At 40.9% G+C, this 14,898-nt stretch overlaps 2 protein-coding genes across 14 annotated transcripts in view; one reads left to right on the top strand and one right to left on the bottom strand.

Moving 5' to 3' along the window:
- LOC114565870 (zinc finger protein Aiolos) overlaps positions 1-14,898 on the bottom strand; it is a 60,057-nt gene that overhangs the window by 32,765 nt on the left and 12,394 nt on the right. The window contains exon 1 of one of the 7 annotated variants that reach the window (XM_028594192.1): positions 773-973. The exons of 4 other annotated variants lie outside the window; for them this stretch is intronic. In XM_028594192.1, the coding sequence (XP_028449993.1) occupies positions 773-910 (138 nt within the window). In that variant the 5' untranslated portion in view covers positions 911-973. Of the gene's footprint in view, positions 1-772; positions 974-14,898 lie in introns of those variants that run through there. 2 more of the 7 variants (XM_028594177.1, XM_028594184.1) reach the window with 2 other exon arrangements.
- Positions 743-12,135, top strand: LOC114565904 (SWI/SNF-related matrix-associated actin-dependent regulator of chromatin subfamily E member 1). 7 transcript variants are annotated; one of them, XM_028594263.1, is made up of 11 exons: positions 743-1,003; positions 1,841-1,939; positions 2,199-2,242; positions 2,555-2,659; positions 3,509-3,589; positions 3,921-4,052; positions 4,265-4,436; positions 8,740-8,912; positions 9,748-9,849; positions 10,380-10,641; positions 11,462-12,135. In XM_028594263.1, the coding sequence occupies exons 4-11, from the start codon at positions 2,558-2,560 to the stop codon at positions 11,665-11,667; spliced, it is 1,230 nt and encodes a 409-aa protein (XP_028450064.1). In that variant the 5' UTR covers positions 743-1,003; positions 1,841-1,939; positions 2,199-2,242; positions 2,555-2,557; the 3' UTR covers positions 11,668-12,135. The 7 variants fall into 7 exon arrangements, with proteins under 7 accessions (XP_028450064.1, XP_028450039.1, XP_028450084.1 ...); XM_028594238.1 differs by having other exon boundaries at positions 1,841-1,891; XM_028594283.1 differs by having other exon boundaries at positions 1,841-1,891; positions 10,380-10,494.

Consider the following 14,898-nt stretch of genomic DNA (forward strand, 5'->3'; position numbering starts at 1 on the left):
GAGATCACAACAGTGTCTACATGCATATTATACAGGATGCAGGTCAAGCAGAAATAAAATAAGCTCTCACGTGTGCAGTGTAAACAGAAAAAAACGGGGTCACAATGAACACAATCAATTAACAAATCCAAAACAAGTCCTATTCAGGGTGAATGGACAGAGATGAAGGCTAAATCCTACAGGCTTTGGATTGTTATCTTTAGGGGACACACTATTACAACTTTTGACCTGGGCGGCGCTCAAACAATGGGAACAAGAATGCAAAGTATTTCAGTTCTAACAACAAGGGAGCAGTGAATAGGGCAACCTTGATTTTCTCAAAAGCTTAGTGGCCTGTGAAGCCTCCATAATGCAACTATGGTATGGTCAAATATTATATACATAATAATTCCTTCTTTAAAAAAATATATATATCTATCTATCTATCTATATATATATATATATATATATATATATATATATATATAAATATATAGCCTGAGATTATTAGCTTATAAAATAAAATGGGTGTACTGTAGAACACCTGCACTGACATGACACTTTTTACATGAAGTGATGTATTTTGCAGTCAAGATGACAATATGGTTCAGCTTTTCACTTCCATAGAATTCAGGAGTAAGTCTTGTGATGAAGCATATCTTAACGATAAAGTTATGCAGGCAAAATGTCAAAATCCTATTCAGCTGCGCTGTAATGTTATGTAATGTAATGCTTCTCTTTTATCTGAATGGAATGACTGTTGTTGAGGAGAAAGATATTTCTGCTGTCATACCAATAAGTAAGAGCTGCAGCAGTGACACTTGAGGGCGATGAGCATTAGCATCGAGGCAAGGCAATCTGTAATGAAAAGAGGGTGGGGGTTCAATTCTGGAAGATTCTGCAGCAATCTTACGAGTGGACCCCATTTCATTCGTTGATTGTGGGGACTGTTTCTCTGGGCTAGCTAGGTGGGTTAGCCTTCCCTGTCAAAGCCACAACTGTGGTGGGGACAAAAGGTTTTAGGGTGAGTTTTCTGGCCATCGTTTTAGTATACATGCTTGCTTGTCACCATCAAAATCTATGGGAATGTGTATACCTCTAGATGTGTTGGTTTGACTTGACGTTGCATGCTAATAATATCTCATTGACTTTCCTTTCCATGTAACGTTAGCTAGCTAAGCTACGTAACCAGCTAACCGCCAGCCTGTTGGTTATTTAGCTAGACCAGCTAACGTTAATTAAGCTGATGATGAGCCAGGCTAACGACAAAGCATCGGATATCTAGCTACTGGTAAAACATAATTACCGTTACAGTTAGCTAAAGTCACGCATGTTAACTAGCTAACGCTCTACGTATTGCTGGAGTCTGCTGCACACCAGCTAACCTAGCTAGCTAAGGAGAAACAACAGTAGCTAGATCACTAGGTTGCTACTAGCTAGCATGAATACATAATAACGTTAGCTTGCAAGCTAGCTAAGTGTCAGCCCGTGTAACGTTATTGGATGCCGCAGAGATGTAGCGCTAGCAGTATGTCCTAACGTCAACTACCAGTGCTATTTCACCTCTTACAATACCCAAATAGTCATAAGGTCTTTAGCATTTCATGCGACCTAAAACAATACAACGCTGTTATTGATACCATTTATTTTGCCAACATGAAATGGCTTGGAAGTTAACGTTATATCCAACTATCTTGCCTGAAAGCGGACATTCAGCTAACGTTAGTTCACGTCGTTTTTAGCCAGCATCGGCATATCTTTGTTTAGTGCTAACTATGAACCACCCTGTGCACACAATTCATCTCATCAATACGAGATTAAAAAAAGGAGTAGAATATACTCTAAAATGTGTTTATTACAGAGCCAATGACTGGAATAGACTGATACCTCCTCCCCTCTGCAAAGATGTCAAGTAAGGATCTGGAAGGGTTTTAGCTAGATGTGATATAAAGCTCTCTTTGTAAGTGATGCATGTTCACATACATCCGACCTGCTGTTTCCATAAATCCATGTTAAGTGATACCATAACACTTCAAGATCAAGCGTATTATTAATTAACAGAGAATTGATTTATGTCTATTTTGTTTTGTCTATTGCTTATTGAAATAAAGTAATTTTATTTAAGAAATCACTGGAAAATAATGAGGATTTAGCTCAGTATTAAGTTGGAGAATTAGAAATTATGCTGGTTTCATTTGGACCTTTTCTTTTCACAACAGAGAGACCATCCTATGCCCCTCCCCCTCCCCCTGCCCCTACAACTGTAAGTATTCCTGACCATAAACTGTATTTAAAGACTCCAAATATTATTTGGGTATCACAAGTTAAGCTTATGTTGCTGTTTATAGACTTACTTTTAGTACATAATTAAAAATAAATAAAATATATATATATATATATATATATATATATATATATATATATATATATATATATATATATACATGCAAGTTTGTTTAATTTGCATTTTACCAGCTTTTTTTCATTGGTTTTTTTAATTTGTTTTGTCTTGGGGTTTTCCCTCTCCTTTTATGTCATTTCTCATTCATATTTCTGTCTCATTTATTTCCATCAGCAAATGCCCAACACTGCCGGGTTTGTGGGGTACAACCCATACAGCCATCTGGCCTACAACAACTACAGACTGGGAGGGAGCCAAAGCAGCAACAGTCGGGTAACGGTATGAATATTAATATAGAGAAAACGACGGGGTCTAAAAATGTTAGGCATACCAAAGTGGAGAAATTCAAATCTGTAACAGCTCACTTTTACAGTTCAAGTTTTAAACAAAATCAGCTTGCCTAGTCAAAGAAAGACACTGCAGAAACCTCTGTGTGCATCAATATATTAGGAGCTTTTCACAAGGTCGACCTTTGCTTTGTTCAGAGCATGAGATTAGATATACAGGATTTGTCCAAAGAGCGGACGGTGCAGAATAGTGAGAGGCCTAACTCTTTCCATCACTGAGAATGAATCTGAAATGCGTGTCACTGCAAACTCCCTCTGCGGTCTCCATCAGAGTGCGGGCTGGCTAAGAGTGTGTATTTAAATTCCACCTGCCTTTCTAAGTCTGCATTTCTGACAGCCATATAAAGTAACCCATGCCATCAGTGTTGCCATGGTATTACAGACCTGCTGCATGGCTCTGGCTGCTGAACAGTAATTTAGTCGCTGCATGCAAGCTGTGGTTGGCTGACTCTGATAATGGCATTATGGGAAAATCTCAGCTTAAGTGAGATTTTTTTGTATTTTTGTCACAGTCAGCGCTATTCCATTGTACTCTGTGGGGTTCCTGACTTGTGCATGGCCTCAAACTGTCATTAATTAAATCAAGTTAATTGAAGTGATAAGAAATTACTTTGATGCATCTTGTATTTGATTTTAAGTCACACTTTTTAACAATTTCATGTCAAATTACATAACCATGCACCTGCATGTAATTTAATAAGCAGTACTCAGGGGGTGTAAATGGTTGCCTGAGAACTCCACGGCAACCGTGCCTTAAGGTCACTTTTTCTTTCTTTACCAGAATTCCTCTGGAATAAATATCCCAAAGCCACCCAAGCCACCTGATAAGCCATTGATGCCATATATGAGATATAGTCGTAAGGTAAGTACACAGTGTGTGACTGCTGCCTTTGCATTATCATGTGCTCTGTTGGAAGAAAGGGATGTTTTGCTTTTAAGATATTCCATCAGCTCAGAGGAAGTAAGACATACATTTAGTTTCAGACACTAATAGTTGCTTATCAAGGTAGGTGTGAAGCCAAATCAAGCCAGGTCTTAGCTAGGACTGTCCACATCACATAGTGGGATTTATCACCATGGAGATGAAGTTTAAAGCACACGGCCTCCTCTGGTTTGTGACCTCTCTGCAAAGAGATAACCACTTATAGCCCCTCCAACCCAACCCCACACCCATGTCTGGTTCTCATCACCAGGTTTGGGATCAAGTAAAAGCCTCCAATCCTGATCTGAAGCTATGGGAAATTGGGAAGATAATCGGTGGCATGTGGAGGGACCTCACTGATGAGGAGAAACAGGATTATTTGAATGACTACGAAGCAGAGAAGGTTGGTTGTTTTACAAGGGGTGTTTATGGGGTTTTTCTGATGGGTGACCAGTAGATGTGTCTACAACTGTTGTGGGTCCCTACTGTCATCATTCCTGCCTTTCTAACAGTCCTCTTTCCTTATTATGTAGTAGTTGATAGAAACAAGGGCCTGTGTTATGTCTGCTTGTCATCTCTGTTTCCTCGTCATTCCTGTCATCTCTTCCACCGTAGATTGAGTATAATGAGAGCATGAAGGCCTATCACAACTCGCCAGCCTACCTGGCTTACGTCAGTGCAAAAAGCCGAGCCGAGGCAGCTCTGGAAGAGGAGAGCCGCCAAAGGCAGTCCAGACTGGACAAGGGCGAGCCCTACATGAGCATTCAGCCAGCGGAGGATCCAGATGGTAAGGCTTCTCAGCTCCCTGTGCCAGAGCTGTAATTACTGTAGTACGACCACACAGAGCTGCCAGTCCACACACACCCGTAGACTGTGTTATCTTCCCCCTCCCCCAACACACACACACACTCACACACACACACACACACACACACACAGCTACAGCTGTTCACATTTTTGGTAATGCTGCCTTTGAAATGCTATTTCTGCTTTTAAGCTGCAAAATGGAACAACATTTCTCTTTGTTTTGCAAAACTGTTAACATTTTGTAATATTATTGCCATTGGTTTTCTCTGTTGTTTTAAAGATTGACGCGCACACATGTTAGATACACAAGCCAGAAGAAGAAGTTTGAGTTACACCCACCTCAAGGAAATGATGCATGTCTGGGGTCTGGCTGGGTAACTGTGGAAGATAATGATGTACAGGAAAACTACAGATAAAACCAAGTGCTATTTAGAAACACCCCAGACCATAAAAATGTCAGAGCTGGTATCCCAGTGGGTTATGTTCTCCACAGACTGCACGTACGTCAATGATTAAATAAGATTTAGCTCTTTAGGTGGCTAAATACTTTGAGATTGTGGTTTATTAATAAATACAGTCTTAAAGAAATTCTACTCAAAGCTGCCGCCATATACCGGTTTCATCAAAACATCAGAAGAACAAAAATCAGAGAGGACATGCCTGTTAGACACATAAAAATCAAACCACTAACCACTGAGAGATGCATAAACACACTGTGACGCACTTGAGATTGCATTGCAATGATTTATTCCTCCACACGTAAAATACAACTAGCACTGCAGTTACCAAATGTAAAGTTACTTTGGGAGTTGAAATAAGTGCGTTAGTGCGGCGGTCGACAGAAAGTGTTCACTCCCAGGCTAACCCCCTCTCTGTCAAATCCCCAAAAACCAACAGGTGAACAGGTGAACAGGTGAAGCAAACAAATATGTTATCACTTTCCGCTCTAAGCGTCATTGAAAAGGCCCACCACCTACAATATCAGTGCACAATATAATAATCAGTAAATAATATAAATGAGATCATAAACAACATACAATATATGGCTCCTACAATAGATTTATCATGCACATGAGAAGTCTATTGTGGTTACTTTCAGCAGACGAACTAACCAGCAAGACTAAATTAGCTATATTTGTCAAGGTTGTAATTTAATCGGGACCATATTTGGCATTCAGGAGGTGCCATGTTTTACTGCAAAATCTGTAATGCAAAATGATCTCAAACAAGATTAATCGCTAGGGTTGGGTATCGTTTTTTTTTTTTTTTTCGATACCGGTGCTAAAACGGTGCCTGAAACGATACTTAAACAAATAGGGACTAGGGTATTTTACAATAACTTTGAATGCACCACAAGGCTTACTAGTTTCAAGTGAACGCACCGTCTGTGTTGTTTTTCAGACAACGGCAGCTGCACATTGCTTAATTTCCCGCTGTTGGAATCCTCTACAGTGAAATACACTCACCCTTTACACCGTTTAGCTGTCAGCATTTTAACCAGTTTAATCCACCTGCTAGCTAGCGGTAGGCTAACGTTAGTTGCTGTCAAGTGAACTGTTAACTAGCGTCAGGTGCAGCGATGCTCCTGTTGCCTCTAACGGTGCCGTATGAGCACTGGGTTTCGGTACCCAACCCTATTAATCACTCAGAGTTAGGGCTGCACGATTTGGAGAACAAGTCATATTGTGATTGCGATTTACAAATCTACGATTGCGATATAATGTTATCATGAGTTTACTTGATTATCAAGGAAAATGCAGAAAATAAGCTACAAAAATTTTGAAATGTGTATTTTTTAACTTGAACATAGTTAAACGAGCATTAGAAGAAATACACAAACAAAAATGTGCAATACTTCTTATATAACTTAATATTTTAGAAAATTAAATAACAAAAATACAAATTCTTATTAAATTAATACATTTTGTAAGCCCTTATAAACAATATTCTAGATGGGTGTAATATAGTAACTCGTGATTAAAGGTGCTCTAAGTGATGTGACGTGTTTTTTTAGGCTACAAAATTTTTGTCACATACAGCAAACATCTCAGTATCTGCTAGCTGCCTGTCCCCTGAACACACTGTAAAAAAACATCTCCTCACTATCTGCTAGCTGCCTGTCCCCTGAACACACTGTAAAAAAACCTCTCCTCACTATCTGCGAGCTGCCTGTCCCCTGAACACACTGTAAAAAAACATCTCCTCACTATTTGCTAGCTGCCTGTCCGCTGAACACACTGTAAAAAAACATCTCCTCACTATCTGCTAGCTGCCTGTCCCCTGAACACACTGTAAAAAAACATCTCCTCACTATCTGCTAGCTGCCTGTCCCCTGAACACACTGTAAAAAAACGTGGTCTCTGTAGACAGCCTGGGGTCCACACACGGCGACAAAAAACAAAGTGGTCCAACCTGGACCATGCAAACATACACAAACCGTGTTCCAGTGTTCACAGTGACAACCTCTGTTGTCTGCATGCTCTGAACGCCACTACACCATAGGCGACACACGCTACTGCCTAAACAGACTGACTGACTGGTCACTGGTCATATCTTTTGTAGACGTTATTGCGATGGTAACGCTTAATACATCCACGGGGTAGCGTAATTCAGAGGGCTGATTCAACATAGATTCAACACCGAAACATAAATCAGGCATTAGTAAGGGCGAGAACGACAGGCGAGGAGAGCGACCTGGAGCAGTGTCGGAGTAGTGTAGCGACTGTGTGAGAAAAGAGACCGCAAAGACGCTGGAAAGTGAGTTAACGGAGAACACCAAGCTACTTAAGACACGGTGGCTTCATCTGTTGTTAATACTGTCGGTAAAGTGGAGGCTGTTACAATGTGGAGCGCACACAGAGTGTCAAGCACACAGAGTGTCACGCACACAGAGTGTCACGCACACAGCACACCTTTTTTATTTTTTTTGGATACTCAAATCGCACAGTTTTTACAGTTATGAGTGACATCGCGATTAGATTAATCGTGCAACCCTACTCAGAGTGCATAGTGTTGTTGGAAAATGTGAAAATTAGCAAATTCCACAGATTAGTAAGACTGAATTCTGCTGAATTTGTGACCATAAGAGAAGCTTAATTCTCACACACAAGCTTCAGAATGTTTTACCTCCCCTGAGTGTTTCCTGTTGTGGTGTTAGACCAACTAGTTGAGCACCTTTGAAACTCTCAGCATGGCAGATGAGATTCATTTCTGCTCTCTGGAAAGTTTCAAGGGTGCACACATGGGTGCACCTTTTTAGTTTAGGTGATGAGAGCTCTTGTTGCATCACAGAGAGGTTTAGCAAGCCAAAAAGGAGTGCCTCGTATATGGTAGTGTTGAACAGTGTTGGCAAATGGAAATATAAAAGGAAGGAACCCCTTGGTAAATAAATATAATGCAGATTGAGCCACAATATACAGGTAATCCAGCTACTGTATATAGTTGCCTAAAAACGGCAAATTTTTAAAATCCAATATATAGATGGATGAGATTGACTCACTGGTCTGTTAATTCCTCTGTAACATTATTGTGATAAGTGATTTGAGGATAGTGTTACACTATCTATAACTAATATATACAGTGCTCTCCATACATCCTATTAAAGCCTGAACAAAGAAGAATGGGAGGGCTTTGTCAAATATAAATATACCAAAATGAACACAAATGCGGGCAGATCTAAAGCTGTGATCGCTGCCAAAGATGCTTGTACTTTAGTTCTTTATTTTATTCTGAATGCATTTAAAAAGAAAAAAGAGAATCCCATTTGAATCCATCTGGACCTAATTTTTCATCACTGCAGTGTGGAAAAGGTAACTAGGGATGATTACTGTCTTAAATGTCTTTACCTTCTTGCACTATGATACTGTATTTAAATGGTAGTGGAGTATACATTGAAGACAAAGAACATTTGCTGACAAATTGCGGACTACACCTTGAAACTGTCCACTTAAATTTCTAAGTATTAGAATAAGTTATAATTAACCGCTTGTCCCACTCACCTAACGGTAACAGTTCTGCTTTGGTTAAGGATGTATTTTGACATAATGGCCTATACTTAACTCCAACTATCTAAGTATTGAGCAGTATCCTCGTGTTTATAGTGTTTTGATACAGCCGTATTTGCATAATTTGGGTTTGTATCACGTGTGCCATAGTTTGCTGAAGCCTCTCATACTTGTGGATGGTGAGTGTGGAACACATCTCTCTCGTTGCCTTTTGACAGGTGCGAAAAAATCTATTTTCTAGGACAATCGAAACAACTCAGATGTTTTTTATGTCTTCAGATTACGACGACGGGTATTCTATGAAGCACTCAGCTGCAGCTCGTTTCCAACGCAACCACCGTCTGATCAGCGAGATCCTCAGTGAGAGCGTAGTCCCGGACGTACGGTCGGTTGTTACCACGGCTCGCATGCAGGTCCTCAAACGCCAGGTCCAGTCTTTGATGGTGCACCAGGTATGATCAAGTTGTGGTCTTCTAATTTTCACATAGTGATGGAATTTAGCAGACGGCTTTGTTTGTTCTGGGTTAATGATGTAATTGCCAGGGTGCGAGTTGTGAAAAAACCGGGGGGGGGGTGTTTTTTGATCATGCACAACAAAACATGAAAGAATTAAATCCCCCTGCCAATACCATGGATAGAGCCACTCGGCCAGCCATGCCAAAACACCTATTTATGAACTTTAATATTCAATGGAAAATAATCTTAAATTGAAATAAAACATAAACATAAAACACAGCGCTTTCAAGCCGGAGAGCAGAGTTCACTTCGAAAACAAAATACTTTCACCCAGGAAATTCCTCTGGAATGTTTGAATCCAAACCACCATCTTTTTACCAAACTTAACCAGTGGTTTTGGTGCCTAAACTTAACTGTCAGCGCTGCATGATGCTCACTTTTTCTGGCTAAACTCCACTACCATGGCCCCTGAAAGGAGCGTCATCTGGCGGTGCCTGTAGCCGGCTCACGGTCACCTGTTGGCGGCCAAACAACTGCCGCTGGTAGCCGGCGTCCCGGAGCTCTGTAGCTGCTTGGATTTTATGATTTTATGATTCTATCACACTATAGACTCTTCATTTGTTCGTTGCTGTACGTTACAGCCCTTTACTTTCTGTTTTAGGTATAGAATACAATGGTGTATTGGTGAAGTAGCGTTGATCACTTTGTGGTGGGGATACATTTTGTCCCCACCGGGGATACAAATAATTCAGCAGAGGCAGGGACATGTAGACCAGAAAGGGGGAAATCCCGCGCATAATAACCATGGTGCCTGTGTGTCTTGTGTCACAGAGAAAGTTAGAGGCAGAGTTGCTTCAGATTGAAGACCGCCACCAGGATAAGAAAAGAAAATTCATCGAAGCCACCGAGTCGTTCACTAATGAGCTCAAAAGGGTACGGCGTCTTTTACATTTACATAGAGCTTGGTCCTCACTTACTCACACGCAAGCTTCATTATGCATCTTTAATCTGTACAACGTGCGGCTCTGGTTATGTGCCATTTTGCGTCCGCCTTACAGCCACCAGCTGCTGCTAACTCCTTTCACATGTTCTGGCAATCATAGAGCTGTCACCGTTTACAATTTGGAGCACCCACAACAAATTTTGTTTTGAAATGAGAGCAGCACGGTGCAGTTCAATGCACTGTCCACTGTTCACAACAGGCGGCGCCATTTATCCTTTACAGAGCTTCTCACGGCATCCATTCACTGGCTGAGAAGTAGCGTTTTTGTTGTAGTTATGAGCAGAGCTCATTCAGTTACATTAAGTAAGTTGTTCTTTTGTGTCCAACCTGCACATGCATGTTCAACCAATGCTAAACCTTGTTTTTCTTATTATTCTAATGAGCACGCTCCGTATGCTCAAGAGTGCAGCAATTGTTTTCCACCTTCCTACATTAATTTCTCCATTACTGTACTTTAAAGCTGTGCTGTATGAAAGTGGAAGTGGACATGGAGAAGATTTCTGCAGAGATTGCTGCAGCAGAAGAGGCAGCCCGCAAACGGATGGCAGACCGTGACAAGGATGCAGGAGACAGAGGTGCAAGAGAGGCCCCCACCTGTGTCTTAGCAGAAGAAGAGAAACACATTTGTGCAACACATGGCAACCAGTCCCAGCAAAATTCTCTAAGTGAAAGTAGCAACAAAGAAGGCGAGGATGCCGAATCCAACACCACAGATACACCAGGTGGGCCACACTGGCCTTTATTTACGGCTTTGGTGCTATCTGGCTCTCTTGCAGGGTTTCATATTTTTTTAAATGGGAACCTATTATGCTAATTTTCAGGTTCTTGTATTCTTTGTTTCTACTAGAACATGTTTACATGCTTTTAATGTTCAAAGAACACTTTATTTTTTTCTCATACTGCCCAACATGGCTGCTGCAGCTGTGTTCACCCTCTCTATGAGAGGCTCTGTTGGAGCGCCTGTCTCTTTAAGCCCCCCTCCCGGTAAAGCCCAGTCTGCTCTGATTGGTCAGTGTTTCTGAGTCTTCCCCATCTGTGATCTCGCCATTTCTGTAACGGAGTATAGCGGCACTTTCAAAAAGCTTTTGACCAAAATTACACAACCGGACACGTTCAGTAATGCGACCAGAAATTGGGGAGTAATCTGCAACCAAGATTACAGGTTTCCCCTGAATACACACCACATGTAGCAGTGTATGTAGGGCTGGGTATCGTTCAGAATCTTTCGATCCGGTGCCAATTTCGATACTCATAAGATTGGAGTATTTTTTTCGATACCATAAAAGTATCGACGTTCGGTACCCAGCCCTAAGTGTATGTAAAATGTAAACACTGCAGTAACATGCCTGGAGCACATGACCATGTAAAGAAAGGTGTCACAAGCTGATGTCAGTTCAAGCCAAGAGTAGAAAAAGAAATGGAGCATTCAGAGCGGTCTGGAATCTGAGATTTTGCTGACAGGGATTACTTACTAAATAAGGAAATGCATAATAGTTCCCCTTTAACATCGTGTTATTTTCTCGTTGTTTCTCTTTGACTCAGGGAAGCCGAAAGCCTCAGAGGAGCTTGAGGCTCATCCAGGCAGTGAGGAGGGGGCGTCCGAGGACAAGGAGAGCGTCCCAGAGGGAGCCATGGAGGAGGGAACCAGCGACAGTAACACAGGCTCAGAGACCACCTCTGCTCAGACAGAAGATGCCCCGACTAGTGAGCCATCAGAGGGGCCCAGCAGGGGGAGAGCAGCCCACTAAGTCCAACACGTGACTGTCTGTGAACTGTAAGGCTGCCATTACGTCTGTCGGCCTCCGATATCACGCTCTGATAACATATATTGCACAGTATCATCTCAGTTTGTCAAAGCATACGAAAAACATTCAGATGGTCTTAATGTTTAACAAGCCTGAGGCAAAGACAATGTTTTAGTTGAGTTTGGAAACAGCGAGGCTCACAGACACGTGCTGATTACAAGTAAATGAAAAATGTAAAGCACTTGAAGCCGACAAAGCAATGGTCCAGTCTAAAATCAATGGCTGCTAAGTGGGCCACAAAAGCCCACGTGAAAGCACTATATTTCCTCCACAGGCCTCATTGCCATTTGGAAGAACACATACAAGCACTCTTCAGAACATATTGATACATATCTCTAGCACCCTTTCTGGCAGATCCCAGATCGCCGCAAATGAAGACATTAAACAAACATTGTTCCGTGTTATATTTAACTTTGTTCTTTGTAGTGTGGTGTCCTTGTTGCTTTTGTTATTTTTGCATGTTGCAATTTAAAAAAAAAAAAAATGTTGGCATACTTGTGAAGAGTGGAGCTGATTGACCATCTCCTTGGCAGGAGAATATTTGTTTACTCTCTGTATCAGTATTACAGTGACAGTATTGTCTCAGGAGTTTGTAGCCATTAGTAGTAGTTCTTTTTGTTATTTATTACCAGCCGTTTAATTCTACTTGTGTATTGCTTGTCCCAGTCCATCCATAAGTATATCACATGATCATCAATGCTGTACAATGCTCGACTACCAGTGTTCTCAAGTTTGCTAGCTGTCAATCAAATCAAAAGCAGTATGCTTAGAACATTTTTGTGTTATGATCAATATTGCAATTTTCCCGCAGAAAACGTTTAAATGTACCGTAAATGTGTACACAGTGTAACGAGGTTTGCTTAAACATGGATTTTTATGTCGTGAAACAGCTTGAAGAACAGTCACAAACATGCAGTCTTAATGAATTTCCTTTTGCATATTTATACCAATAAACTTTTCTACTCTGAACAAATTCTCACTTCAGTTTTCAAAAAACAGATGCAAGGAGACTAAAACATATATACACATTATACAAACATGCACAATGTTAAATGCATAAAAGTGATTTTAACAGTATACTGCAAAGCTGTATTTGATAAGATTACTGTAAGCCGTCCCGTGCATAAATGATCAGAAACAAGTACACTGTATACAGGTAAGCATAGGCTTCCTTACATATAGTGTGTGCTTGCATAGAGCAATTTGCCCTTTGCACGTTATAGGTAAGGGAAGTGGGTAAGATGAGGGAATGGTTCTGATTTCCTGTTTTCAGTTCAGAACAAACAATCCTGAGAGTTGGGTTGTCAGCCTTTCTCCCTAAGAGACTGACAGGAGATTTAAGAGTCATGTGAGATGTTTTCTATGGTTCCAGCCTCTCATGAGATAGGATGATAAGATTTCGTAGTGCTATTATTTTGTAGTGTGAAAGATGTCCGCCCCCCCTGCATTGCAACTTGCTACGTTTTGTTCCGTGCGGTTAGCACTGACTCAAGTGAAAGCTAGAAGCCACAACCGCAGAGATCCAGGTGTGCAGAAGCCTGTGCACATCTTGTGATTAGTAGGCTAAAGGGGAGTTTTGCAAAGCCTCATCTGCTGTCCAGCACAATAAGACTATCTCCGTTAGACTGTGATGAAAGAAGAGAATGCTGTTAGAAATATAACTGAATAACCCATGGTATTATTATCTTTAAGACAAGCAAGTTCTCTCACTAACATTCATATTTTAAATTCTGTATAAAACTATATGTTGACTTAATATTTCCACTCGTGAGTAAAAAACAGTTTGAATGTTCAGTGCTGCAGTTGAGCACACTGAAAAGAACAGAACAGTCGGATAAACCGGGTGGAGGCGTTTAAAAAAACACATTGATGCATATTTCTTTCTTTTTGTTTATCATTTGGTGCAAAAACTAAATTAAATTGTGACAGATATAGATACTATGATATAAACAGAGATAAAATACACAAAGGCAAAACAAACAAAGAACAGGTTGATGTACAAAATCTACCACAATACTCGAATAAAACACTGCAAACCAAACAAGGATGAATGTATAGTAGTCATAATATAATTAATAGCAGCATGCAAAACAGTTACCATCATTGAAATTAGTGTAATAACAGAATGATTGTGTTACATATGATGCGAATGTTAACGTGTATGACTGTGTGAGCAATGCTGGCAGTGGCATGTCTGAACCACACCTGGGGCACGAGCAGACACAGGTCATTAAGTGTGAGCTCCGTGATGTGATTGGTGGGTTTCACCATCTTTTACCTGCTTTTTCAATGTTTATTCTAATACACGTATTCCATTCAAAATATTTAGACTGCTATTGGGCCCATGCCAACTCCTTAGGAGGTGGCCGGCCCGTTTTTGAACTGGATCCCTCCTGAGCAGCCCCCAGACCCTCAGGAGAGGGCCTGCTCCGTGGTAATGGGCAGGTACTGTACATTGAAACGCAGTTGTAATAAGAGTTGCCCAGTCCCCTGTCCTCCAGTCCAGACTGCCCCAGCCTCCCGCAGCTGCCGAGCCAGAAGTGCAGCCCAGTCCCCATCCATGCAGCTGTAGTTTGAGCGAGATAGAGAATGAATGAGGGAAACGGAAAAGGAAAATGCTAATGAATAATAAATCGGAAAAATATGGGTGAGGCGGGGAAAATAAAAAATAAAATGACAGACAAACTAGCGAAGGGGTGAGTACATGAGTGAGAAAGACAAAAGTTGAAGGGAAGTTTAGGCAGATGCTAAAACATAAGTATAATATGCCAATAATAATAATATGATAGAAAACGGTTGCGGAGCACTGTCAGATAAGTATCTGTTGACTGCAGTGTGTAGCTTGGATCAATCATAGTATCACTAACAGAAAGCGACTGGGTTTTCCCTGAAATATGATTCATATAACCCTTCACACCTCAGCCCCATCGCAGTTGTCATGTTCTACTGAAAACGGATCAAACCCACCAACCTTCACAAATACCGCAAAAATTGAATTGTGTGTGATTTGTCTTTCAGAATTGATTGTAGTAGTCACATTTGTGCAATTTTGAATATTTGAAACTCTGGCCCTCAAAACACAGTTTTACAATTCGAGACACAGTGGTCAATCACTACATTATTCTAATGATAGACACCATTGCAGTTTGAAATGATCTAATCTACGTATTTAAA

The sequence above is a fragment of the Perca flavescens genome, chromosome 2 (genome assembly GCF_004354835.1).
Source record: "Perca flavescens isolate YP-PL-M2 chromosome 2, PFLA_1.0, whole genome shotgun sequence".
In the NCBI taxonomy this organism is placed as follows: domain Eukaryota; kingdom Metazoa; phylum Chordata; class Actinopteri; order Perciformes; family Percidae; genus Perca; species Perca flavescens.

Coding starts and splice junctions, on each gene's coding strand:
- LOC114565904 (XM_028594238.1), top strand. Junction 3,590..3,920: donor ATATGAGATATAGTCGTAAG/GTAAGTACACAG, acceptor TCTCATCACCAG/GTTTGGGATCAAGTAAAAGC. Junction 4,437..8,739: donor GCCAGCGGAGGATCCAGATG/GTAAGGCTTCTC, acceptor TTATGTCTTCAG/ATTACGACGACGGGTATTCT.